The 25,945-nt window shown below is 37.9% G+C and overlaps 1 protein-coding gene across 5 annotated transcripts in view; it reads left to right on the forward strand.

Annotated features, from left to right (window-relative positions):
- EMCN (endomucin) overlaps window positions 1-25,945 on the forward strand; it is a 139,198-nt gene that overhangs the window by 92,177 nt on the left and 21,076 nt on the right. For 3 of the 5 annotated variants that reach the window (XM_055434218.2, XM_055434216.2, XM_055434215.2), the window contains 6 exons: window positions 1,436-1,474; window positions 15,646-15,738; window positions 16,174-16,227; window positions 18,855-18,950; window positions 23,532-23,556; window positions 24,703-24,764. In XM_055434218.2, the coding sequence (XP_055290193.2) occupies window positions 1,436-1,474; window positions 15,646-15,738; window positions 16,174-16,227; window positions 18,855-18,950; window positions 23,532-23,556; window positions 24,703-24,764 (369 nt within the window). The remainder of the gene's footprint in view (window positions 1-1,435; window positions 1,475-15,645; window positions 15,739-16,173; window positions 16,228-18,854; window positions 18,951-23,531; window positions 23,557-24,702; window positions 24,765-25,945) is intronic. The other 2 variants (XM_055434219.2, XM_055434217.2) reach the window with 2 other exon arrangements.

The raw sequence follows: 25,945 nt of genomic DNA on the forward strand, positions 1-25,945 counted from the left end.
ATGCAGGAGTTGCAGGAGACACGGGTTTGATCCCTGCTCAGGAAGATCCCCACGAAGAAGGCATGGCAACCCACTCCAGTGTCTTGCCTGGGAAATTCCATGAACAGAAGAGTTTGACAGGCTACAGTCCATAGCGTTGCAAAGAGCTGGACACGACTGAAGCAACTTCGCACTCAAAATTTGTAATAACCTATAAGGCAAAAATCTGAAAAAGAGTATATTTAGATATAAAACTGAATCACTGTACTGTATACCTGCAACTAACACAGCATTTTATATCAACTCTACTTCAGTTTAAAAGAAAAAAAGAGAGTTCTGTTTTGGGCATGTAAAATTTAAGATGCTGTTAAGACAGTCAGGTGAAGATACAAAGGAAACAAGTGGATATTTGTATCCACCATCATTATTGGGCTTCTATTTATCTCAGATATTTCTATGTTTTTTCATGTGGAAAATCTTGATTCGTGGTGCAAACACTCAAGTTTGTTGAAATGATCTTTGATCATAATTCTCTCAAGCGATTTTACTTGTAGAAAGCTCTTCTGAGCTCTATTCCATTTAGAGGAATTTCTTAAGTTTCAAAGGTATCTGTCTGAACCATTCTGAATCTTCCTCAGATCAGGAGATGCACAATATCTTAGTAGGAGTATGACATATGGCAGTGCCACTCATGAAGTACCCACCAAAGTTTCTGTAGTCTTCTGTGTTCTCTTGGCATATTCAAGAAGTGGGGTTGTACCAGATGCCCCAAAGGAGGATGCAGCAAACTTTGGCTCACAGGCCAAATCCAAGCCCCATCTATTTTTGTAATTAAAGTTTAATGGGAATATTGCCATACCTATTCTTCAGATATTACATATGGCTGTATTCATACTGTAATAGAGAAGCTGAATAGTTGCTAGAGACTTATGGCCCACAAAGCTTAAATACTATCTGTCCCTTTAAGAAAGAGTTGACTGACCCCTGCTCTGAAGTTTCTTCTATTCAGGAAGCCTCATGATTTGGTGACTTGAGGAAAGTAAGTCAGAAATGAACTAAAATCTCTATGCATTTACCACCTGAAACAATTGTGAGAGTAGATATTTGATATTCAGCGTTTAATGTGAGAGTTGCTGCTGCTGCTGCTAAGTCACTTCAGTCGTGTCTGACTCTGTGCGACCCCACAGACGGAAGCCCACCAGACTCCCCCGTCCCTGGGATTCTCCAGGCAAGAACCCTGGAGTGGGTTGCCATTTCCTTCTCCAATGTGTGAAAGTGAAAAGTGAAAGTGAAGTCGCTCAGTCGTGTCCGACCCTTAGCGACCCCACGAACTGCAGCCTACCAGGCTCCTCCATCCATGGGATTTTCTAGGCAAGAGTACTGGAGTGGCTTGCCATTGATATTCAACATTTAATTTTAGCAATTTTCTTTCTTTTTTTTTTTTTTTTCTCTAAAGCTGAGACTTGGAGTTCTAGCAAAGCAACAGAAACACCAGGTAAGTTCATTTTCTTTTCTCTGAGCATACTCCTGAGTAAAATCCCAAGAAGGAGACAAAGTAGATCAGTCAGTTTGAGCACAGGGTGAAATAGTGTAAAAGAAAATATTATATGGCAACTAAAATATTTAGGAAACCTTGTGTTAAAAAAATTGCAGACAAGGAGAATATGCAACAGTGTGTCTGAGTGCCCTGGGGCTTGTGTTAGCGGAACCAGCTCTGGGAAACGCATAAAGTTTGTGGAATTTTCCTCTCCCCAGAACCTACTGTTCCTGGTCTGTTTGTGTGGTCAGCTTGCCCTCTCCCAGAAGTATAGGGTGTGCTTTTGCTGTCGTCTCTACTTTCTAACATGGCCTGGTCCTGGCATCCAAAGTGATGATGTTATAAACCACAGTTAACAGTCTAAAATGCTATCACTTCGAGAAGCACTCATGCTTTGCCATCCTTAGTTTTAAGCAAAAAAATTTTGGATGATGTAGCAACAGAAATTGGAGAAGATTATTGGCAGAGGAAAATAGTCATGTTGAATCTTCATACTGATTTGAAATTGTAATTATTTGGAGATTTTTATTTTCCTAACTCCTATCTGGTACATGTATAAGTGACAAATCTCTTAGGTTATCAATATTAATCACCTTTGCTATATACAAAATGAGAAATATGTGAAATAAGCCTAGGAGATCATGAAACCTTTTTGGTGGGGGGGCGGGCAGAGAAAGATTTACTGCAGGGCTGAGCAAGAACAGGTGGCTGGGAAATACAGAGATCATGTAACTTTTTTTAAAAAATGGAAAAATAAAGCCATGAAAATTATGAGTGACTCTAATAACATTTTCACAGCAAATGTCCTAAATAGTCATCATGGTCTACCATCAAGAATTAGAAATGGGAATTATATGCTTTCAGCTTTTAATTATTTATCTTCTACATAATATATCAAATAATAAAGGAAGTTATTTTTATATTGTTGACTTTCTCTATTTCACCTCATCACTGTATTTTGTATCCTCTATTTCCATCTACACAGTCTAGAAATGCACTGGAAAAAGCCTTGGGAGAAACAAAACATAAAAATAGTGCATCCAGGCAAAGAGGGCAGCTTTGCGTTGGCTGATGCTTTGCACTGTTCTGGAGAAATCCTGTCCCCTGTTTCATGGATTGGTTATCAAGGAGGAGTTACAGATGGAGGAGAATCGGGTGGCTGCCAAATTATCAGCTCTTTTTAAGGAGAGACCAAAGCATCTTTCATTTTGTTTAAAAGATAACATTTAGAAAATGCCAGCTTTAACTACAATTGATTTTTACATGTAATGAAAAGCACATTTAGATTTTAATTTTGAGTTAGAGAAACTAATTCTCCTAAAACAGATAATAGACAAACCATTGCTTTGAACAGTGAATTAGAAAGAAATAAAATGTTTCTATCAACTTCAAGAAAGGTCAGTCTTAAACTTCAGACATATGGTAGGGCTAAAGCCTAAATCCAGGTTCATTCAAAAAAAATGTAACAAATACCCCCATCTTCCTTAAAATAATTAGTATTGTTCTTTTAGGTAATGTTGAGGTAAATGTCTAGCCCAAAGAATTTTTAGCAATGCTTCCTTCTAATAAACATGAGCTGAGTTTGAGTGAACTCCGCGAGTTGGTGATGGACAGGGAGGCCTGGCGTGCTGTGATTCATGGGGCTGCAGAGAGTCGGACACGACTGAGCGACTGAACTGAACTGAACTGAATAGGTGTTTAGTCTTTGACTAGAACATTCATTGCTCTCACATTTGATATTTTCTTTCATATAATGCATCTGGCTTTAATTTCCATGAAAAATTGTGTTTTTACCACTCTCTTCAAAAATTATTATTAAGGGTCTAGAAATTGGTAATTGTTTTATGTAGGATATTTTTTTTGGAATTTAGAATAAGACAACTGTATATAAAATGTGAATTATAAGCAATTATATGTAGATATGGACTTCTCTGTTGGCTCACATAGTGAAGAATCTGCCTGCAATGCAGGAGACCCAGGTTCAGTGCCTGAGTTGGAAGATTCCCTGGAGAAGGGAATGGATATCCATTCCAGTATTCTTTCATGGAGAATTCCATAGACAGAGGAGCCTGGCAGGCTATAGTCAGTGAGGTGGCAAAGAGTCAGACATAACTGAGCAACTAATACTTTCTTTTTCTTTTCTATATGTAGATACAACATTCAATTTTATATAATAAGCATACAAGAAACATAGTCACAGTTAGATGGACATGATTGATCAAGGTCAGAAGACATGTCCATACATTCCATTCAATAGAGCAAAAGTTGTATGAATAGACAGATGTGTTTAGTAATGCTAAGCATGAGGAAGAATTCACGCCCAATATATAAAACATGTGGGATAGTCAAACTTCAACTGCTCACTGTAACATACCTGGTAAGATTCCAAGTTTAGTAAAATCCCCTGCTAAATATACGGAAGGATATATTCAACCAATCACTACTAACCAAGGTATTCAATCTTTGTTCTGTTCCATCACAGAACAGCTAAGATTTTGAGTGACACATGGAGCCTGCCATGAAGGGTTACTAAAGACTAGTCAATATAATAAATAACTATAATAACTCCAGCAGTCATGTAGGTATAAAGTGATGTGTCATTGATAAGCCTCAGATAACCTTATGTTAGGATCAGAGGAGGGAAGAATTTTTTTCCTTTTATCTGTGGTTGTAGTATACATACACAGGGATAAAAGCAGTTTAAGAAACACGAGAAAAGGGTTCATGAAAAAAGTGGTCTTCTAGCTGCCAGATTTTTGTGCCTGCTTGATTTTTAGCTCTGAGTTCAGAGCTAATGAGGATATGGAAAGACCCACTAAAAAGTGATGAAAGACTGTTTATTCCCTGGAGATATATGCAGATATTATGTGGCCATTACAACAATTTAAAGCAATGATAGAATTCACTTTTGTTTAACCTTATCATTTTCCCACAGACAGGCAGAGCTAATAATTTGTCCTTGAAAATCAACCTCTTGATTTCTTTGTTAAAAGACCTGAGCTCAAAGAAAAATGGACCAATATGCCTCAATATATTGTGAAAGGAATAAACCATTTGCCCATAATTTCCTGAAAATATAACTATATTTGTCTGGGTTTTCCAGAGAAGCAGAACAAAGAGAATATACATATATAAATATGTATTTATATAAACATATGGAAATCTCTAAAGAGATGTATTATAAAAAATTGGCTCACGCATTACAGAGTCTGAGAAGTTCCGAGACCTCAGTTGGCAAACTGGAGGTCCAGAAAGCAGGGAGAGTGCATGGTGCAGTTCTAGTCCCAGTCCAAAGTGCTGAGAAGAGCAGATGGTGTAAGTTCCAAGCTGAAAGCTGGAGCCAATAGCTCAGTTCAAAGGCACAGAAACACTGATACCCCAGCTCAAGGCAAGCAGGCAGAAAGAATTCCTTCTTACTCCAGGAAGCCTTTCTGATTGTGTGCGTGTGCATGCTCAGTCATGTCCATCTCTTTGCGACCCCTTACAGGCCTACAACTGATTGGATGATAGCCACCCTAATGGAGGTAATATATTTCACTCATCTACTGATTTGAATATTAATCTCATCCAAAAACACATTCACAGGCACACCCCGAATAACACTTGACCAATACCTGAGAGGCAAGTTCAATCCCTGGGTTGGGAAAAATCCCCTGGAGAAGGAAATGATAACCCACTCCAGTATTCTTGCCTGGGAAATTCCATGGACAGAGGAGCCTGTAGGGCTACAGTCCATGGGGTCACAAAGAGTCAGGCACAACTTTGTGACTAAACAACCATATCAAATACCTGAGAACCCCATGGCCAAGTCAACACAAAAAATTCATCATCACAGCATTCTCACTGTGACCAGCACAGCTTGTGAAAAATCTTGTTATACACAACTTTAGTTTTTCAACTGTGTTTCAGGACCTCAGTTGTTTTTTAGACATTAATTGTTTTATGGAAAATCAGAAGCTAGTACAGACAACTGCCATCAAAACTGACCACTGGCCTTTGGAAAGGAGGATTCTCTGTTGTGGTTCTCATCGTGCTTGACATCTTATGCAATGCCTGGAATTGGTTACTGGCCTCTAGAAATTCATATAATGTGAAAAATGAACTATTCTATACAAAGGATTACTTATCTGAATATTCTAACTTTGAATGACAGAATCTTGATATTATTGTTCAGTTAGAATGTACTCAAACTTGAAATATAGTCATAGCAAATGATATCCTGAGTTGTTTCAGTAACTTGGAAATTTTATGATGTTTAAAAATTAGTTGAGAATGAAATAACTCAGTTATGGAATGAGAAATAGAAATTAGCTTAGGGCATGGTATAAGCTTCCACTTGGGAAATTATATGAACATATAGGTAGATGAACCTAGGTATAGCTAAGAGGTTTTGCCTCTGGTTCAGGGATCTGATAAGTCTCTGAGAAGTGCTCAACCCTGTTCTTGAGACTCTCTAGTCTACACTGAAAGGTCATAAAAACCTCACAATCTTGGACTTCCCTGGTGGCGCAGGGGATAAGAACCCACCTGCCAAAGGAGGGGCACAGGTTTGATCCCTGGTCCTGGAAGATTCCACATACTATGAAGGAACTAAATCCCATGTGCCACAACCACTGAGCCTGAGCTCTGGAGCCCATGAGCCATGACTCCGGAAGCCTGCACCTAGAGCCTGTGCTCTGCAACAAGAGAAGCCACCTCTATCAGAAGCCTCTGCATCACGACAAAGATTATCCTCCTCTCACCACAACTAGAGAAAGTCTGAGAGCAGCAAAGAAAACCCAGCACAACTGAAAAAAACAAGTAAACAAAAACCTCAATCTCAACTGGTTGGCTAGCCAGCACTCACTTTAAGAACCAACACATTTCAACGACATTGCTAAGGATATGAGCTCCTCCAGTAAACTCTACAATGTGCTCTCTTTTAATACATTAGGGAGAATTCTGTCTCCTTGTATGTTTCTGCAGAGTCTGGTCTGGTCACTGAAGAAAGAGAGATTTAGTTTCTCTTGGTATAAAGAAACCTCTTGATTGGAGAATAAGTTGAAATAGGTGATATTTCATGTAATAAAAATAAAGATGCACTTATAACTCATTGTTACTGAGCGGCAGCAGCTTAGGCAGCATAGAGTTGTGGTTGACAGACCAATGTCTAGAGTCTGCATTCAAACCCTGGCTCTGTGTGACTTTGGGCAAATTATTTAAGCTCTCTGGGCTTTAGCTTCCATTATATGAAATGATAATATTATTACTACAGTAGTGAGTATAAAGCCTTTAGAACAATGCATGGCACATAGTGCCCCATCAGTTCAGTTGAGTTCAGTTCAGTCGCTCAGTCCTGTCCGACTTTTTGCTACCCCAATGACTGCAGCATGCCAGGCTTCCCTGTCCATCACCAACTCACAGAGCTTGCTCAAACTCATATCCACTGAGTCGGTGATGCCATCCAACCATCTCATCCTCTGTCGTCCCCTTCTCCTCCTGCCCTCAATTTTTCCCATCATCAGAGTCTTTTAAAATGAGTCAGTTCTTCACATTAGGTGGCCAAATTATTGGAGTTTCAGCTTCAACATCAGTCCTTCCTTCCAGTGAATATTCAGGACTGATTTCCTTTAGGACAGACTGGTTGGATCTCCTTGCAGTCTAAGGGACTCTCAAGAGTCTTCTCCAACACCACAGTTCAAAAGCATCAATTCTTCAGTGCTCAGCTTTATAGTCTAACTCTCACATCCATACTTCACTACTGGAAAAACCATAGCATTGACTAGATGGACTTTTGTTGGCAAAGTAATGTCTCTGCTTTTTAATATGCTATCTACGTTGGTCATAGCTTTTCTTCCAAGGAGTAAGCATCTTTTAATTTCATGGCTGCAGTCACCATCTGCAGTGATTTTGGAGCTCCCCAAAATAAAATCTGTCACTGTTTCCATTGTTTCCCCATTTATTTGCCATGAAGTGATGGGACCAGATGCCATGATCTTAGTTTTCTGAATGTTGAGCTTTAAGCCAACTTTTTCACTCTCCTCTTTCACTTTCATCTAGAGGATCTTTAGTTCTTCACTTTCTGCCATAACGGTGGTGTTATCCACATATCTGAGGTTATTGATATTTATCCTGGCAATCTTGATTCCAGCTTGTACTTCATTTTGCGTGATGTACTCTGCATATCAGTTACATAAGCAGGGTGACAATATACAGCCTTGACGTACTCATTTTCCTATTTGGAACCAGTCTGTTGTTCCATGTCCAGTTCTAACTGTTGTTTCCTGACTTGCATACATGTTTCCAAGAGGCAGGCCAGGTGGTCTGGTATTCCTATATCTTGGAGGATTTTCCACAATTTGTTGTGATCCACACAGTCAAAGGCTTTGGCATAGTCAATAAAGCAGAAGTAAATATTTTTCTGGAACTCTCTTGTTTTTTCAGTGATCCAGCGGATGTTGTCAATTTGATCTCTGGTTCCTCTGCCTTTTCTAAAACCAGATTGAACATCTGGAATTTCATGGTTCACGTACTGTTGAAGCCTGGCTTGAAAATGTTGAGCATTACTTTGCTAGCATGTGAGATGAGTGCAATTTTGCAGTAGTTTGAGCATTCTTTGGCAATGCCTTTCTTTGGGATTGGAATGAGAACTGACCTTTTCCAGTCCTGGGGCCATAGTTGTATTTTCCAAATTTGCTGGCATATTGAATGCAGTGCTTTTACAGCATCATCTTTTAGGATTTGAAATAGCGCCACTATAATTACATCACCTCCACTAGCTTTGGTTGTAAGCACCTTCCTCAGGCCCACTTGACTTCACATTCCAGGATGTCTGGCTCTAGGTGAGCGATCACATCATTGTGATTATCCGGGTCATGAAGATCTTTTTTGTACAGTTCTTCTGTGTATTCTTGCCACCTCTTCTTAATATCTTCTGCTTCTGTTAAGTCCATACCATTTCTGCCCTTTATTGAGCCCATCTTTGCATGAAATGTTCCCTTGGGTGTCTCTAATTTTCTTGAAGAGATCTCTAGTCTTTCCCATTCTTTTGTTTTCCTCTATTTCTTTGCACTGATCACTGAGGAAGGCTTTCTTATCTCTCCTTGCTCTTCTTTGGAACTCTGCATTCAAATGGGTATATCTTTCCTTTTCTCCTTTGCTTTTCACTTCTCTTCTTTTCATAGCTATTTGTAAGGCCTCCTCAGACAGCCATTTTGCTTTTTTGCACTTCTTTTTCTTGGGAATGGTCTTGATCCCTGTCTCCTGTACAGTGTCACAAACTTCCATCCATAGTTCTTTAGGCACTCTGTCTATCAAATCTAGTCCCTTAAATCTATTTCTCACTTCCACTGTATAATCATAAGGGATTTGATTTAGGTCATACCTGAATGGTCTAGTGGTTTTCCCTACTTTCTTCAATTTAAGTCTGAATTTGGCAATAAGGAGTTCATGATCTGAGCCACAGTCCGCTCCTGGTCTTGTTTTTGCTGACTGTATAGAACCTCTCCATCTTTGGCTGCCAAAATTAGAATCAGTCTGATTTTGATGTTGATGATGTCCATGTGTAGAGTCTTCTTTTGTGTTGTTGGAAGAGGGTGTTTGCTATGACCAGTGCGTTCTTTTGGCAAAACTCTATTATTAGCCTTTGCCCTGCTTCATTCTGTACTCCAAGGTCAAATTTGCCCATTACTCCAGGTGTTTCTTGACTTCCTAGTTACATATTAAAAAGCTTCTCTATGTTTTGGGGTCATTTTATCCAAATTGTGAATTTAAGGTAAAACAATGTATATATTTGGGTAGAGAGATGAGAACATTCTAAAACTTTCAGAATGCTGCAAAAAATTTCATTTATCTCATTGCTAATTATGCCATTAGCAAGTAAAAGATGAACTCAACTCACTTAAAATGTTGGTTGCATGGCTTAATGGAAAGGAAATGGAAAGGTTTTGAGTCATTTGCCTTATGTTTTAGCTCTTCCACTTTTTGTCAGATGTGTTATCTCATTTCTGGGAGCTACAATATCTCTCATGTTTACAGTATAGAATAAAATTGTTTAAGAATAAGGTAAGTTAGTGTGCATGGAAGTAATTAGCAGAGTGGCCCATTTATTCTTTGTATATGTATATAATTTTCTGGAATATAATAACTATATTAAATCGCAAAAGAAAAATATGCCCTCCTTCTGCATATATTTCTACAGTTACTTAAAGTAAACAAATCTCTAGTCACAGTTACTACTGGGTTAGAGGGTGCTATTACCTCTGGTTAGTTATGCTGATGACCCAAAGCAAAGTAAAAGAAATTTGAGATAAATTGTTTTTGCATAGCTTAAAGAATACAAGTAGGTCAGAATGTTAAGGTCTAATGAGAGAAAAAATTAATTTTTATCATGTGAAGGCAGGAAAGTTTCCTTTAAATATTTTGCCCATTGGGTACATGGGAGTGTTCCATTAAGGGTGAAAATGCAGACTAGCATGGACAAAATCTGGCTTGAAAGGAACCCTGATTAAAAAAGACTCTAAAATCTTAAAGCTAAAAGTCACCTCAGGGGGGCAGGGGAAGAGTTGCCTCTGAAAAGCACATACAGGCTGTGCAGGAAAAGGAACAGCTGACTACGAAAGTAACATAATTTCAGAGAATCAAGAATAGAAGAATAGAGGAAATCTGTATTTTGTGAAAGATAGTTTAACTCTGATATCAGAACTTGACATAAGTGACATAAAACAAAATCATACACCAATTTTACCTACTATTCTTGGCATCAAAATCCTAACTTATTAAAATGCTAATTAATGATATATGAACAGTTGCAGAGACATTTCCCATCTCTAAAAAAGCTTAGGTTTGCTCACATATTTGTTCTTTTAAAGTAAGTCAGGCTCTTCAGTATAAGAAGTGCTTGCTCCAGAAGATGTGTTGTATATACAATGGAATATCACTCAACCACAAAAACAAATGAAATAATGTCAGTTGCCGCAACATGGATGGACCTAAGGATTATCATAATCTGTGAAGTAAGTCAGGTAGAAAGAGACAAATATCATATGGTATGATGTATATGTAGAATCTAAAAAAACCAAAAAATGATACAATGAGCTTATCTACAGAACAGAAGTAGAGTCACAGATACAGGAAACAAACTCATGGTTACCAAAGGGACTAATGAAGGGTGTGGGGAGAGGTAAATTAGAAATTTGGGATTAACATGTACACACGACTATATATAAAATAAGTAAACCACAAGGACCTACTGTGTGGCACAGGGAACTATACACAATATCTTGTAATGACCTGTAATAGGAAAGAACCTGAAAAAGAATATATATATATATATATATATTTGTGTGTGTGTGTGTGTGTCACTGAATCACTGTGCTGTACACTTGAGACGAACACAACATTGTAAATTAAACATATGTCAACATAAATAAATAAATGAAATTACAGGAAAAGCATAAACAAATAAAAGTGACCTCAGGGATCATACAAGCATATTGCCTCTCAAAACACAAGGTGGGACCAGCTGTACTCATAGCATTTATTGACTGAACTGCTGATGTGCCGCTTACTTATTTAATAGATCATATTCCACTCTGATAACAAAAGCCTAGAGTAAACCATGCTCTCCTTCCCTGAATGTCAGGGTGCTCAGAATCAATTCTTAACGGCCAACATCAGCAACCGTATTGATGCTTGGTATTAACTCTCAGAAGGAGCTTATTTGTTTCTTCCATTTGCCATTGCTTTGATTTCTTATTTCTATTTTATTCATCTTTTGCTATATATCATTCAGTTCAGTTCAGTCACTCAGTCATGTCCGACTCTTTGCGACCCCATGAATCACAGCACGCCAGGCCTCCCTGTCCATCACCAACTCCCGGAGATCACTCAAACTCATGTCCTTCGAGTCATAGCATAACTTAACTAAAATTAAAAGTTTGAGAAAGCCATAAAGGACTCCTCCAGCTCAAGTCCCTCCTCAGAGAAGTCTGCAGTTCCCAGGGGGAGGACAGCTTTCATATCCTTGCCAGGCTCAATAATTGGCTGGGAGCTGCCTGCAGGAAGTATGAAACCAGTAAAAACACAAGGATGGAATTCAGACAGCAAGTGGAGAACCTCAGTCAAAATTTACACTATCAGTAGTTCGCCTTTCATGACACGCATTCTCGTCATCACCAGAGTGCCCTGGGACAGCAATAAGGTCTTCTGTCTTAAAATATTTCGATAATTTATCTATTAAGTCGCTTCAGTTGTGTCCAACCCTTTGCAACCATATGGACCATAGCCCCCCAGGCTCCTCTGGCCATGGGATTCTCCAGACAAGAATACTGGAGTGAATTGCCATGCTCTCCTCCAGGGGATATTCCCAACCCAGGGAGTGAACCTACATCTCTTTTGTCTCCTGCATTGTAAGATGGGTTCTTTACCACTACCGCCACCTGGCAAGAGCCAAATGTGTACCATTGTCAGATGCCAATAGGGTAAATTTGCATTATTACAACAGACTTGACTCTGCAGTCTCTTTATTACAACAGAGTTTGTTCCAAGGGTCTCTGCCTCAAACAGCCTGCTCCAAGTTCTAGCTTGAAGTTTGCAAACTAAATTTAAATTATAACATGTCAATAATTTGATATTGAATACAGCCAACAAAAGTAAAGGTCTAAGAGCAAATTTATATCATCTAAGAGCACCATACACTCAGGTGTCTCCAGTTTCTGACCAGAGCTAAGAAGCTTCTGGACACATTTAAGTGTCTGCAGTCATATACCTTTATACTTAGAAAATCTGAGAAAATTAGGTAAATTGACTGGTTGAAAGACACAACTCTCTAGATGCCTAATCACAATATAACAATTGTACTTATACTATAAATATTATATTATTATACTATTATAAAATAATATTGGCTTCCCTGGTGACTCAGATGGTAAAGAATCTGCCTGTTAATGGAGAACTCTGCGTTTGATCTCTGGGTCAGGAGGATACCCCTGGAGAAGAGAATGGTAACGTACTCCAGTATTCTTGCCTGGATAATTCCATGGACAAAGGAGACTGATTGGCTATAATCCATGGGGTTGCAGAGAGTCGGACACCACTGAATGATTAACACTTTCACTTTCATAAAGTAATATATTAATATAATATAATATAAATTATCATGTATATTACACTTCTATATTAATTATATATAATAAACATATTAGTATAAACACTTCTAAAGAATTTTAATTTATTTTTACTCATTTAATTTTCACAACACTATGATGAAGAAAAATTATAATCACCATGTTTTTATTTTGAAATCCAGTTTTATTATTAATTTTTCTGACCACAGAAATAGCACATGCTCATAGTAAATATTTTTAAAATAATCTAGGTTTAGAGAAGTATATAATATTGTAGACAGTTAAAATCCTCCATAAATGTTATCACTTATTCTCAGAATAATTTTTAACAATTTGATGTATCTTCTTGCATATTTTTATATTCTTTGGTAACATTTATTACTAATATTGATATTTTATCAAATGCAAGGTTAGAGTACATGTATTTTTAAACTTATATTTTTTCACTTACTACTGCCCTAAACAACTTTTTAGATGTGGAAACTCAGACACAGAGTTGAAGTGCCTTGCCTAAGATTCCACAGCAAGTAAGTGCTCAAGTCACATTTGAGCCCAGGGGCTCAGTCTTTAGAATCGTGTTCAGCTATCCACTGCACCTCTCTTGTATCTCCGCTGCTGATAATGCTTTAGAAGTAATGTGGGATAATAAGAGTCTCAGTGAGATCCACAGAAGTCATCAGCTCTGCACATATCATGTCTCCCTCCATCTTATTTGCAGAAAGAATCACATTAAACTGATGATTTATTAATTCAGCCAAGACCTGTCATTTTATCAGTGTGTTCATGCTAATGGACAGGGTTTCTCAAACTGTAAGTTAATTCCCGTTAGTGGGTCATGACTAATATTTTTAAAAATGAAATAAAAGAGTTTAGAAAACACAAGAGCATTCAATGTAATAGAGGTGAAGTGTGTGTGTGTGAGTGTGCATGCACGCGCTGATTTTTTAAGTAAAGTTAGTGGTTATAAGAAAAAAAATTAAATATTTATTCAAGGAGCCAACATATCCTCTTTTAAAAGTAATTAATTCTAGGGACTTCTTTGATGGTCCAGTGGTTCCGAATCCACTTTGGGTTTAATCCCTCGTTTGCCAACTAAAATCCCACATGCCATAAAGTGGGGCAACTACTGTGCCATGTGCCATATGGGACATTTTTAAATAAAAATATTTAAAAAATAAATATTTTTTAAAAAGGGGTTAATCCTATTGCCCACCTGTGGATCATTAGCAATAACAGCACTGGATAGTCAACACATTTTAAGTAGAAAGGCTTGGAGTTTCATCTGATTCATATAGATTATACTCAGAACTGTAGCCACTACTTAGCCTGCCTATGAGAAGGTAATAAGGTAGAATGTGGAGTGTTGAAAATTAATCCTTGGGAAATCCCAGGAGGATAAATGCGTTTGGTTATTTAATCAGCCATCTCATTCTCTACCAACACAACCAAAAGAGCATTCATCTTTACTAGAACACTTGACACTGGTAAAAGCAGCTAAGTACCAAGCTTTCAGCTAGTTCCTACTCTTATCTTTAAAATTCCTTTTTCTGCCTGCTCAGTGCACTAGCTTGACATTTTTCTTTGTTCCTATGGGCATATATCTAGCTTCCTCCCACAGATCTCTTGCATAGAAAGAACTGTACAGACTCTTAACATTTTTCTTCCCCCACGGATGTCAGAAATGCATAAGCATGCAGTGCGTGCTGGGCTGTGGGTGTCAAAGAGAGAAAGATCCCAGGCAGTCACAGGCAACATCTATTTCTTTTACGTACTTATCCATGACCTTCATACTCCTAAGGGGCCATAATTATAAGAGATGCCTCTTAGATCATCTAAGCAGTCAGTTAGACTTTATTGCACACCCACTGTAGTCAGAACTTCATGTGAATGGTGGGAATGATGGCTCTCATACTCCAGGAACTTGCAACGCACTGCAGAGACAAGGCAAACAGGTGTGATTAAAAGATACTACTTCATACTTGAAGAAAAATAGAATGATTTTTCAAAATCTTTTCCAGATACAAATTACATTTTATTATAGATTCATGAGAATAAATGCTGTACACTTAGAAAACATTTAATTATCTATATTTCCTTGAAATTTATTGAGACTTATGAATTTTGAATAATACATTCTTATTCATTATTTTTTTGTTTGAGTCCTGATAAAAGATGGCAGATATTCACCTAAGCCAACAAATAATAACAATCAATTTAAAAATAACATTTTCCATGGGAAAAAAGAGCAGAGGACATGCATCCAAGCAGCAGTTGCTTTGGAGAAACCAAACAAGTATAAATCACTGCTGAGCTTTCAAGATAAAAATGAAGGGATCTTCCATCATTTTTTTCCCCAGTTCTTCCAGTCAAAGCCTCCATTACAGTCTTTCTCTTTAACCACTAAAGAACACTATAAACTGCATTTCTGTCCAATTAAGTGTTTATAATAATAAAAAATCAGTATCACTCAAAGTTGTAATATCTAAAATGTGATGAATGCTTTTGCATTGATTTGCATCCCATTCCCTGGTGGCTCAGACAGTAAATAGTCTGCCTACAATGCAGGAGACTGGGATTTGATTCCCCTGTCAGGAAGAACCCCTGGAGGAGGAAATGGGCAACCCACTGCAGTATCTTGTATCTTGCTTAGAGAATTCCATGGACAAGGGAATCTGGTGGGCTCTAGTCCATACGGTCACAAAGAGTTGGACACGACTAAGAGACTTACACCTCTTACAGTAGGTGATATGGGCTATAGCCTAAAATGAAAAACTTGTTCAAGTTTTATTTTTGCCAGTTCTTAATGATATAATACTAACACCCAAGCTTTGTCATTCCAAATTTAATCATCTATACATGAGGAACACATGATTTAATGGACAGTTGTATGTATCCCATTATCAAGTGATAAACGGTTTTTACAGATCATCCGAAATGCAAACATTTTGAATCTGCAAAGAAATCCAGAAAGAAAAGTAAATACTATAATCTGACTCTGACTCTAGATTTATTGTTTTTCTACAGTTAACACTTCACCACCAGAAGCATCATCTTTCAGAACCACTACATTATCCTCAATATCAGTTACAACTCCAGAAAACATCTCCCCGTCTCAAGGTATGAATTTTGTGTGCATGAGTGGAAGCTTGCTTTGCTTGACTACTCCTCACCAAGAAAATGTCACCAATTTAAAAAAAACAGACTACTGAGATATAACTGATATAGTAAAACAGACTGCACATTCTCAGAAAGGAAGGGGACATGAGGAGACATTTGGAGGTGATGGCTATGTCTGTTACGTTGATTGTGGAGATGGGTTCATGGGTATGTGCTTGTGTCCAAACCCTTCAGACTGTATATGTTAACTCCCTACCAATCTTGAGTCATTAAATAGGACTCTTTCAGAATAAGATAAAATGTCTTCACTCGAAGCTTCATACCTATCCATCACAGAGGCTACCTAAATAGAGAGTGGGGAGGTGAGGGAAGGCTTATGAGGACCGGCACACATTAACCTAAGGTGACTTTTTTTTTCTTTTCTTAAAATAATAGGCCTTGAGAATGCAAAAAATGCAAGCACTTCTACAACCAGCCCCTCTTATTCCAGTGAGTAACACATATATCTTCATTCAATGCAGTAAGTAGATCTGCAGAATGTTTGAATGTCACCAGTAAGGGGAAGGATTCAACTATAAACAGCCTTTTCTCAACTCTACTTAACCTGCAATCCCATTATAATCCCATATAACTGCTTCGAAAGTTTTATTCTATTGAATTTTGTTTTAATAAATACACTTTGAGCATTTTTTCCCTTACCTTAAGTAAGTAAGTGTTAGTCGCTCAGTCGTTCCCAACTCTTTGAGACCCCATGGATTGCAGCCCACCAGGCTCCTCTATCCATGAGATTTTCCAGGCAAGGATACCGGAGTGGGTTGCCTTTTCCTTCTCCAGTGGATCTTTCCAACCCAGGGATCGAACCTGGGTCTCCTGCACTGCAGGCAGATTCTTTACTGACTGAGCTAGCAGTTACCACCAGAGGTCAAGGTGAATTGATGGGGCTAGCCTCAAATAAGCCAAAGTGCACAGGCAGTTCAGTTCAGTCGCTCAGTCGTGTCCGACTCTCCGCGACCCCATGAATCACAGCACGCCAGGCCTCCCTGTCCATCACCGACTCCCGGAGTTCACTCAAACTCATGTCCACAGAGTCGGTGATGCCATCCAGCCATCTCATTCTTGGTCATCCCCTTCTCCTCCTGCCCCCAACCTTTCCCAGCATCAGAATCTTTTCCAGTGAGTCAACTCGTCGCATGAGGTGGCCAAAGTATTGCAGTTTCAGCTTTAGCATCAGTCCCTCCAATGAACACCCAGGATCAATCTCCCTTAGAATGGACTGGTTGGATCTCCTTGCGGTACAGGCAGAGATCTCCATAAAAATGAAAATTCACCCTTACAGAACTTTATCTTAATGTTAAAAACAGCCTTTTAAGAAATGTTCCATTTTAGCAAAATATATATATATATATATCATATAACACACTGCATATACTAACACTGAATAGAGAGGATATTCATGAATTTCCCTGGAAATTAAGAATAAAATGAATATATATATATGCAACTGTGATGAAAAAAGATTATCTTAGGTTTAGGTAAAGTCATCCCGTTCAAGAAGTCAGCACTGCATTTATGGACCTGCTGTGTCATGGCGTCTTCATTTCAGGAAGCACTAGTGATCTCATGCAAGATCTTTTATGAACCCAGCAAGACCTACTTACAACAATTATTTAACCATAACAGTGAAGTGTAACCCACCCTACAAATGAACTGGAGAGCTATTCTCAACCCCTGATAAATATAAGCATTACATACTCAAGTAGATGAGAACGCCTAACTGATTAGTAACTGTAACTTCTGTATCTCTACTTAAATTCCTATGACAGCTTTTTCCTTTCATCACTCTTGTTTTAACCTGGGAAATCATTGCCAGAAAAGAAGGCAAATTCTAAAACACACAGCAAAACCCCTCTCTTAATAAGAACAGGAAAAGCTCACCCTAATTCCTACTGCAGCAGCACCACACCCACAAGTAGATATTCATAAATACACACATATTTCTTAGACCACGTTGTTGCACTATGATATCCATTTATATTCAGTTATATTCTAATTTTAAGATATTATTACAGAAAGATATTTGTGATTTTCTTAGGAAGTCAGCTTTATGACCAGAGTATTTTCAGTAAAACCAGTAAGAGATATATCTTTTTTTTCTTTCAGTTTTATCGAGATACAATTGACATACAACACTGTATAAGCTTAAACTGTACTTACATCATAAAACTTATCACAATAGTGAACATCTATCATCTCATATAGATATAAAATTAAAGAAATATGAAAAAATTGTGGTGAGAACTCAAGACTTTGTTACTCTCCTAACTTTCATATATAACATTTGTTGTTGTTCAGTCACTTAGTCGTGTCTGACTCTGTGACCCCGTGGACTGCAGCACGACAGGCTTCCCTGTCCCTCACCATCTCTCAGAGTTTGCTCAAACTCCTGTGCATCGAGTCAGTGATGCCATCCAACCATCTCATCCTCTGTCATCCCCTTCTCCTCCTGCCTTCACTCTTTCCCAGCATCAGGGTCTTTTCTAATACGTCAGCTCTTCGCATCAGATGGCCAAAATATTGGAACTTCAATTTCAGCATCAGTCCTTCTAATGAATAGTCATACATACAGCAGTGAATATATAACATACAACAGTGTTAATGATTAATATATTTAGCAAGTTGTACATTATATCCCTAGTGCTTTTTATCTTCTAACTAGAAGTTTGTGCTTTTGACTCCCTTCATCCAAGCTATACATTAGTAGCTTCATTATAAAGTAGGGAAGAATAAAAAGCATGTATATGGGTCTGGTTCTAAGGGACATGGTCTGTGTGTCAGTCTCCCATTTCCTCATTCCTTCAGTCACCAAGAGAGTCTTCCTTAGATTTGGAGTTTTATTTCAGAAAGGCTACAAGACTGACATCAAGTGGGTACATCAGAAATAACAACTAAAGCATAACCCGTGAATCAGATATATCTTCTTTGCTTAAAATGTAATGTTTTTAATAGAATGATGTTTAAAGAAGAAAGGAAGCATGCATGCTTTTTCTCAGTGCATAAACTATGTGTTGTGAGATACAATACCCACTCTAATTAACAATGTCTCCAATACTTTTTAGGTATTATTTTGCCTGTGGTTATTGCTTTGATTGTAATAACACTTTTAGTCTTCGTTCTGGTGGGTTTGTATCGAATGTGCTGGAAGACAGACCCCGGTAGGTAACCATGTTTTGTTTCATTTTGTTTTCCTAAAAGGAGAATATGCTTGCTCAGCCTAAACTTGAATTTAAACTCTTAGTGAGGGAGAGGAAATTTACACAGGAACGAAATGCTATATTGGTTGATCACAGAAATAGAGGGAAAGGGCAGGTATCAACTGAGTGCTGGTGAAGGTAAGGAATTAACTACTAATGGCAGGTAGGGGCTTCCCTGGTGGCTCAGATGGTAAAAAATCTGCCTGCAATGCCGGAGGCCTGGGTGCTGTCCCTGGGTCAGGAAGATACACTGGAGAAGGGAATGGCCACCCACTCCATTATTCTTGCCTGGAGAATTCCACGGACAGAAGAGCCTGGCAGCCTACAGTCCACGGGGTCACAAAGAGTCAGACACAACTGAGCAACTAACACTTTCACTAATGGCGGATATTATCGAATATGGGCACATTCTTTTTAACGAAAAAGCCCTAGTTTTGTGGATGGTTGGGGGGTATGGTACTAAAGATGGCATAAAATGACATGCCTTGGCTATAGTGAAGACTTGTTACATTACCATGTAGCAGGATAAAGAGAAATACTGGGACCCATAATTTCAAGAAGAATGGTTTGTGTCTTACTTCCTTCTTGGGAGGCATAGCTTCCTTCCTATGAAGGTGTCTTCCAGGACTGTTCTGTTCTGCTAATTTAATCAGTTCTTCCAGATTGAACACTATTGCCATTTTTAGAGGGATTCTAGTTCCACAATTCTTTGTGATCCTCCTTAATCTCTCCATTAGCAATGAAAAGTCTTGCTTCTTTCATTTAAAATGACACTGCCTTCTTTTACATCCTCACTGCTTGTTTTCTTCTTTTTGCTGTTTCGTCTTCTCCTCCCTGCCTCTTGAATATTTATGGTTCCCCAATTGCATTTTATTTTAAAGTGTTTTTTAAAAGAAACTTTTAAACTTAAGGATAGATTTGGGTTTACAAAAAAGTTGTGAAGATAGTTACAGAGAGTTCCCGTATACCCTTATTATTAATATCTTACATTCAGTTCAGTTGAGTTCAGTCTCTCAGTCGTGTCCAACTCTTTGCGACCCCATGAATCACAGCACGCCAGGCCTCCCTGTCCATCACCAACTCCCGGAGTCCACCCAAACCCATGTCCATCGAGTCGGTGATGCCATCCAGCCATCTCATTCTCTGTTGTCCCCTTCTCCTCCTGCCCCCAATCCCTCCCAGCATCAGTCTTTTCCAGTGAGTAAACTCTTCGCATGAGACTGCCAAAGTATTGGAGTTTCAGCTTTAGCATCAGTCCTTCCCATGAACACCCAGGACTGATCTCCTTTAGGATGGACTAGTTGGATCTCCTTGCAGTCCAAGGGACTCTCAAGAGTCTTCTCCAACACCACAGTTCAAAAACATCAATTCTTCGGTGCTCAGCTTTCTTCACAGTCCACCTCTCTCATCCATACATGACCACTGGAAAAACCATAGCCTTGACTAGACGGACCTTTTTTGGCAAAGTAATGTCCCTGCTTTTTAATATGCAAAAGATATAATTGCCACAATTAATCAGAATTGATATATTATTAACTAAAGTCCCCATTTTATTCAAATTACTTTCAATCTTTATTGTCTTTTTTTCTGTTTTAAGAATTGAGCACTCTTTTCACTTGATGCTTGTCTAAATCCCCTTTCAGTTCCCAGGAACTCACCTATATTACCTTAAACTTTAATCTGTTCTTTTCATTTCAGACACCTTACTGGTCGTATTAATATAATGGAGTGCCATGTATTCTGTTTCATCCATGTTATTCCTTCTCCTAGAATGTCCAGCCCACTTCTTAGCTTTTATAGTACACCTAATCTCCATCTTATTCATTAGGATTTACATTAAAAGCAGATTTAATCTATATTTTTTTAACATCTCATCTTTTAAGCAGAGTGCTTTGACTCTATAGAATTTAATGATATTATTCATCACACTATAGTGTAGTTACTTCTGTATAAGCCTACTTCCTCTGCAAGTCAAACATCTTATTCTGTTTAGGCTGTTGTAACAAAAATGCTGTAGACTAGATTACTTAAACAACAAAAATTTATTTCTCACAGTTCTGGAGGCTAAATTCAATCAAGGCACCATCAGATTTGATGTCTGATGAACACACAGTTTTTATAGCTGCCTGAGTCTTCACATGGGAGAAGGGACAAAAGAACTGTCTGGGTCATTTTTACAAGGGCACTAAGCCTTTCCTGAGGACTCTTCCCTCATGACCCAGTTGCTTTCCAAAGGCCCAGCATCCTAATACCCTCATATTGGGCATCAAGTTATAACATATGAATGTTAGGGGGACACAAACTTTCAGTCCACGGCATCAGGCAACCCCTCCAAGTCACAAACTACATATGACTCACGTTGCATTGCGGGTAACACAGAGCAGAGAGAGCCTTACTGAATCTTGTAATTTTTAGTGAATAAAACCTTTCCTTTCCTCACTTTAATTCTAAATAGTTCACTAATAGAACTCTACCTAAGACTCAGATACTGTTTTAAGAAAGTAAAAATCAATCATTTTTATAACATATATGAGCCATGCTCTTTTCTGTTTACCCTGTGGACGGTGTGCCCCAGGACACTAATGAATGCTGTTCCCGAGGCCAATCCCTGACCCTGCAGGGTGTGGACAGTTTGGCGTCTGTGCATGACAGTGCAAAGGGAAGTAATGAGATGAAAATGGCCGTGTTCATTTTAGCTCTTGCTGGAAAATAAGAAGAAAACAAATCAATCTCTTTCCCTTTGGGAGTTAAGTGAATAAACATCTTAATAATGTCTGAAATATGTTTCCTCACTCAGTTTCCAGAGGGGAAGTAACATTTTTATAAATCAGTTTGATTTCTCTAAGTTCCTAAACCACCAATCAGGAAAGCAACCAATCAAGTGGAAAACAGAGAGTGCTGAGTATATAGAATGGGGAAAAAATTTGTGGACTAAATACATCTGTCAAAATACCATGTACTGAAAAACTGCTTTGCATAGGGAGATTTGTAAATAAATTATTGAAAAGTTGGTGATGATGAACCATACCATTTAGGAAAACAACGTATAAGATTCCTACCACTATGGAATTATTCTGAAGGCAGGCAATAGTTTAAACCAAGTTGTGCAGTTGGACAATTAGCCAAATCCATTTGATTGTTGTCAGCTTTGTTTCCTACACAGAATTTACAGCACTGTTATCATTAAATTAGCACCATAAAACACCTGCAGTTAATCACTCTTCAAGTATGTGGGTGAGATTTCATTAAGTTCAGAAAATTTGTAAACCCACTCTACTCTCTGGAAGCCAACATGAAACAGAGGTTTTTATATGAAACTAAGCTTAACTGGATAATGCTGACAGTAGTGTGAACCTTAACCCTATCAAGAATGGCATGTATGCATAAAGTAATCTGCTGGTGTGCCTCTATCTGCTAGTGAATCCATATTACAATCTTCTAAGGAAAAATATTAAAACAAGCATACAAGAAAATATCTGTTCATCCTGCAACAAGGCTATGAGTATTTCAGGTGATATCATATGTAACAGTTATAGTGGGAATTTTTAAATATTGTTAAAACATTTAACTGAGGGTAGGAAAGATGAGGTTAGATCTAGCTGGTAAACAGCATATGTTGGAGTATCTTAGCCAAAGTGACAGAAATAGAAGTAGCCAAAATTTGAGTGGAAATCAAGGTCTTTATAATACAATAATGGTCAAAGTCAGGAGAATGATATTCAAAGGCATATCCTGATGACCAGAGCTATCTTAGATGTGCAAGGAAATCCAAGAGATAAGAACCAGTAGCCATGGAATAAATCACAGCAAAATCAGGAACAAAGCAAGGACTTTAAGCAATTCCATTAACTATTTTGACTAATAGGCCATAGATTAATGCAAGTTTTGACCAGCACCTCCTGCTCCAACAAGGCTATGGTCTTATGCAAAATGAATCACCCTGCGTTTGCACTCTAACCAAATGCTCGTGGACCAACCTGGCAAAGCGGTTGCAGTTAATAGCTTCAGTGACATTTTTCAGGGTACTTTTGAAAGGCTGAATCCGTGGGCTTCGGATGCAATTAGAAGCAATATCTGCCTCGTGGCTCACAACAGACATGGAGATTTGGGTCCCCAGAAAGATCAACGTACAAAGAAAAGCCAAAAAGTCAATTCTCAGTTCTAAAAAGGTAATTCAAGACTTTGAGGCTAATTTGTTTTCAGAGGTATTGAAATAAATGGAGACAGTTTTTGGTGTCTGTGGAATGTGTGATAATGGATAATATTCCACACTGTGGTATGAAACTGTAAGGTTAAAATCAGTCCAGAACTGAGTTTAGTGGAGTTGGCCTATTTGAGACTAGACCGTGAATATATTAGCCGTGACTGAAGAATGTGTGGTAACCATCTCCAAGGAAATGATCAGTGGGACAGGGATGGGGGAGAGACTAAAAAGTTAAGAATTGGCTTTAGAAGCATCTTTGCATAGAAAGTGGTGGAAGTCTCAGGGTTTTTTGTAGTCAAGCTGTTAGCAATTCTAATAACAATTTCCTCGTCTCCTAGGCACACAGGAAAATGGAAATGAACAGTAAGTAACTCCGCATCAGTTTTTTTTCTGGAAGCTCTTTTGTTTACATAAGGAAAAGCATTGATTCTCTCTACTCATATTTTGTTTTTTTAAAGCGTTTGGGTAGAAGATACAATATCTGGGATTTGGCCACCTATTTGTCAGGGAATTCAAATTAAGAACACCTATTCAAAAGAGAAATTCCAACAACTAAAAGAGGAGATTCCTCTTAAGCTTTGGATAAAATTACAAATCAAAAGTTGAAAAGGAAGATAGAGGAGTGAATACAACCATGAGGAAAAAACTATAGACAAACATATCTAGATTTTTAAAATAGCTTTCCCATAGAAATTTTCAATATGCTTCTCACAATTAGGTAAAATCATGCCTACACCTTGAGAGAGCTCTGAGTGGCTTTACTTTAACAGCAAATGGTTACCCTGCTTGGTCTTTATTAAAACAAACAAAGCAGTCCTTAGCAAACCAGTCAGGTGCTACCATCAAGATGCGGCAAAGAGACACGCTATTTTAATGTCAAAACCAAATTCTGTGTTTTCTGTGTTGACCTGTCTTTGCAGCCTGCTTTATTGTGGGTTTTTTTTTGTATATTCATTGGGTCATGAACTTTAGGAATAATGTCCCTATGCCACCTGGCCTTTCGAATTTAAAGTATGGGTTCTTGAGATGTCCAAGGAGAAGAACTAGGGTTTGAAGTTATTTTGAACTGAGAATGGGTTAGGTGGGAACCCTTGTTGAAATAGACAGTTCAGATACTACACTGCAGTATCCACGACCCCATGAAAATGAATGTCCCCAGAGCTCAGACCAGTGTAAAAGGTTTGGGAAGTCTTCTATGTCTTCCCCCTCACAATTCAGAAATGAAGGCAAGTGTAATATGGACTCTGAGACAAGTGTGTCATAGACCCATTTTGACGTTTAGTTTCTCTGGTGATCATCACTGTAACAGGAGATTTATCAACTTGATTCCAGAAGCAAACATGCTAGAAAAGTTTCTGTACATGAGGAGACACATGTTTTGCAACGGAAACGCCTAAAAATATATATGCACGTGTATCTTTGTCTTTCAGTTTATATAGTGTTTTCTTTGTTTCACAGATATGTAGTACTAATTACTGTGGTGTTCTTAATGTTTTCTGTTTCAAACAGACCTCAGTCCGATAAAGAGAGTGTGAAGCTTCTCACTGTTAAGACAATTTCTCATGAGTCTGGTAAGCTCCCAATATGTTGATTAGATGAAAAATGGTTATTTCAAAATCTAACTTGAATTTTGTTCGTTACCACAATAAAAAAGCATAAGTTCTTTAGGAATAATTATTAACCCCAAGAAATAAAGAAATTCTCCTCTGAAGGAAAAGTGAGCCCCAGAAATACCATTTGGGGTAAGATGTTAGACTATCTGACTTTGATAGGTCACATGTAGATGTATTCTAAAGAATGAGTGATAACTAGAGGCATTTTCTATCCTGCAGTAGTGGCAGAAAAAATATTAAGCATGCCACAGGGTTTTAAAAAAAGTATTGTTGTTGTTTTGTTATATTTTTGGTAATGGCTGTGTATAACCACTTGGAACTTGAATTCATCAATTAAAATTTAAATCATATCTTGTATCATTTCACATCATTTTAATTGAGCTTCTCAAAGAGGACAAAGCACAATTTTCTATTGATATAGTTTATATTTCTTTTTCCAGTTTCTTAGGTTTTGATTTTGTTTGGTTTGAAATGTAAAAAGTTTTTCAACATATAGATATGATTTGTATGAGGTATATTTGTATCAGGAATAATGAAAAATGGGATGCTAGATAGCTTTTTAAAATTTTAAAAAGGCAAATTCCTTTTTTGTACTGAGTAGACCAAATATTTAAAACTCCAATATTCCAAAACAAATAAATAAAAAGTAATTTTAGTTTTACAAAACAATCTAGGTGGCTCTAACAAATATCAAGTTATATCCAGGACACTTAAAATATTCAATCACCCCAATTTTACCTATACAAAGTAGTCCCAGAATACATATGTTATGTTAAAGTGAAAGATATCAGATGATAAACATTGTAAATATATTGCAGAAAACAATTTTGTAATACAAAAAACTAAATATAGTCCCAGTTCAAGAGCAAGATATCAAAGACTGATTGGGGTTCCAATTTCAGGTAGAGGATTCAAACTAGAACAAATTACAAACAAGAACTGAGAAGCAAGGGCACCCAAGATCTGCAGAGACATGGCCAAATCCCTCATGTGAGCCATTTTCTTGAGACTGTCAGTCTTGTATCTTTCTGTTCTTTATTCCCACACTGTTTTCGTAAAGGTCACCATCTGAATGAGTGAAATAGTAAAATTCATTCACAGGATAATTGGAAACCACACACCAGTTTCTCCTAGCTGTT

The sequence above is a fragment of the Moschus berezovskii genome, chromosome 5 (genome assembly GCF_049115385.1).
Source record: "Moschus berezovskii isolate FMDL1 chromosome 5, NW_MosBer_1.0, whole genome shotgun sequence".
NCBI classification, from domain to species: Eukaryota; Metazoa; Chordata; class Mammalia; order Artiodactyla; family Moschidae; genus Moschus; species Moschus berezovskii.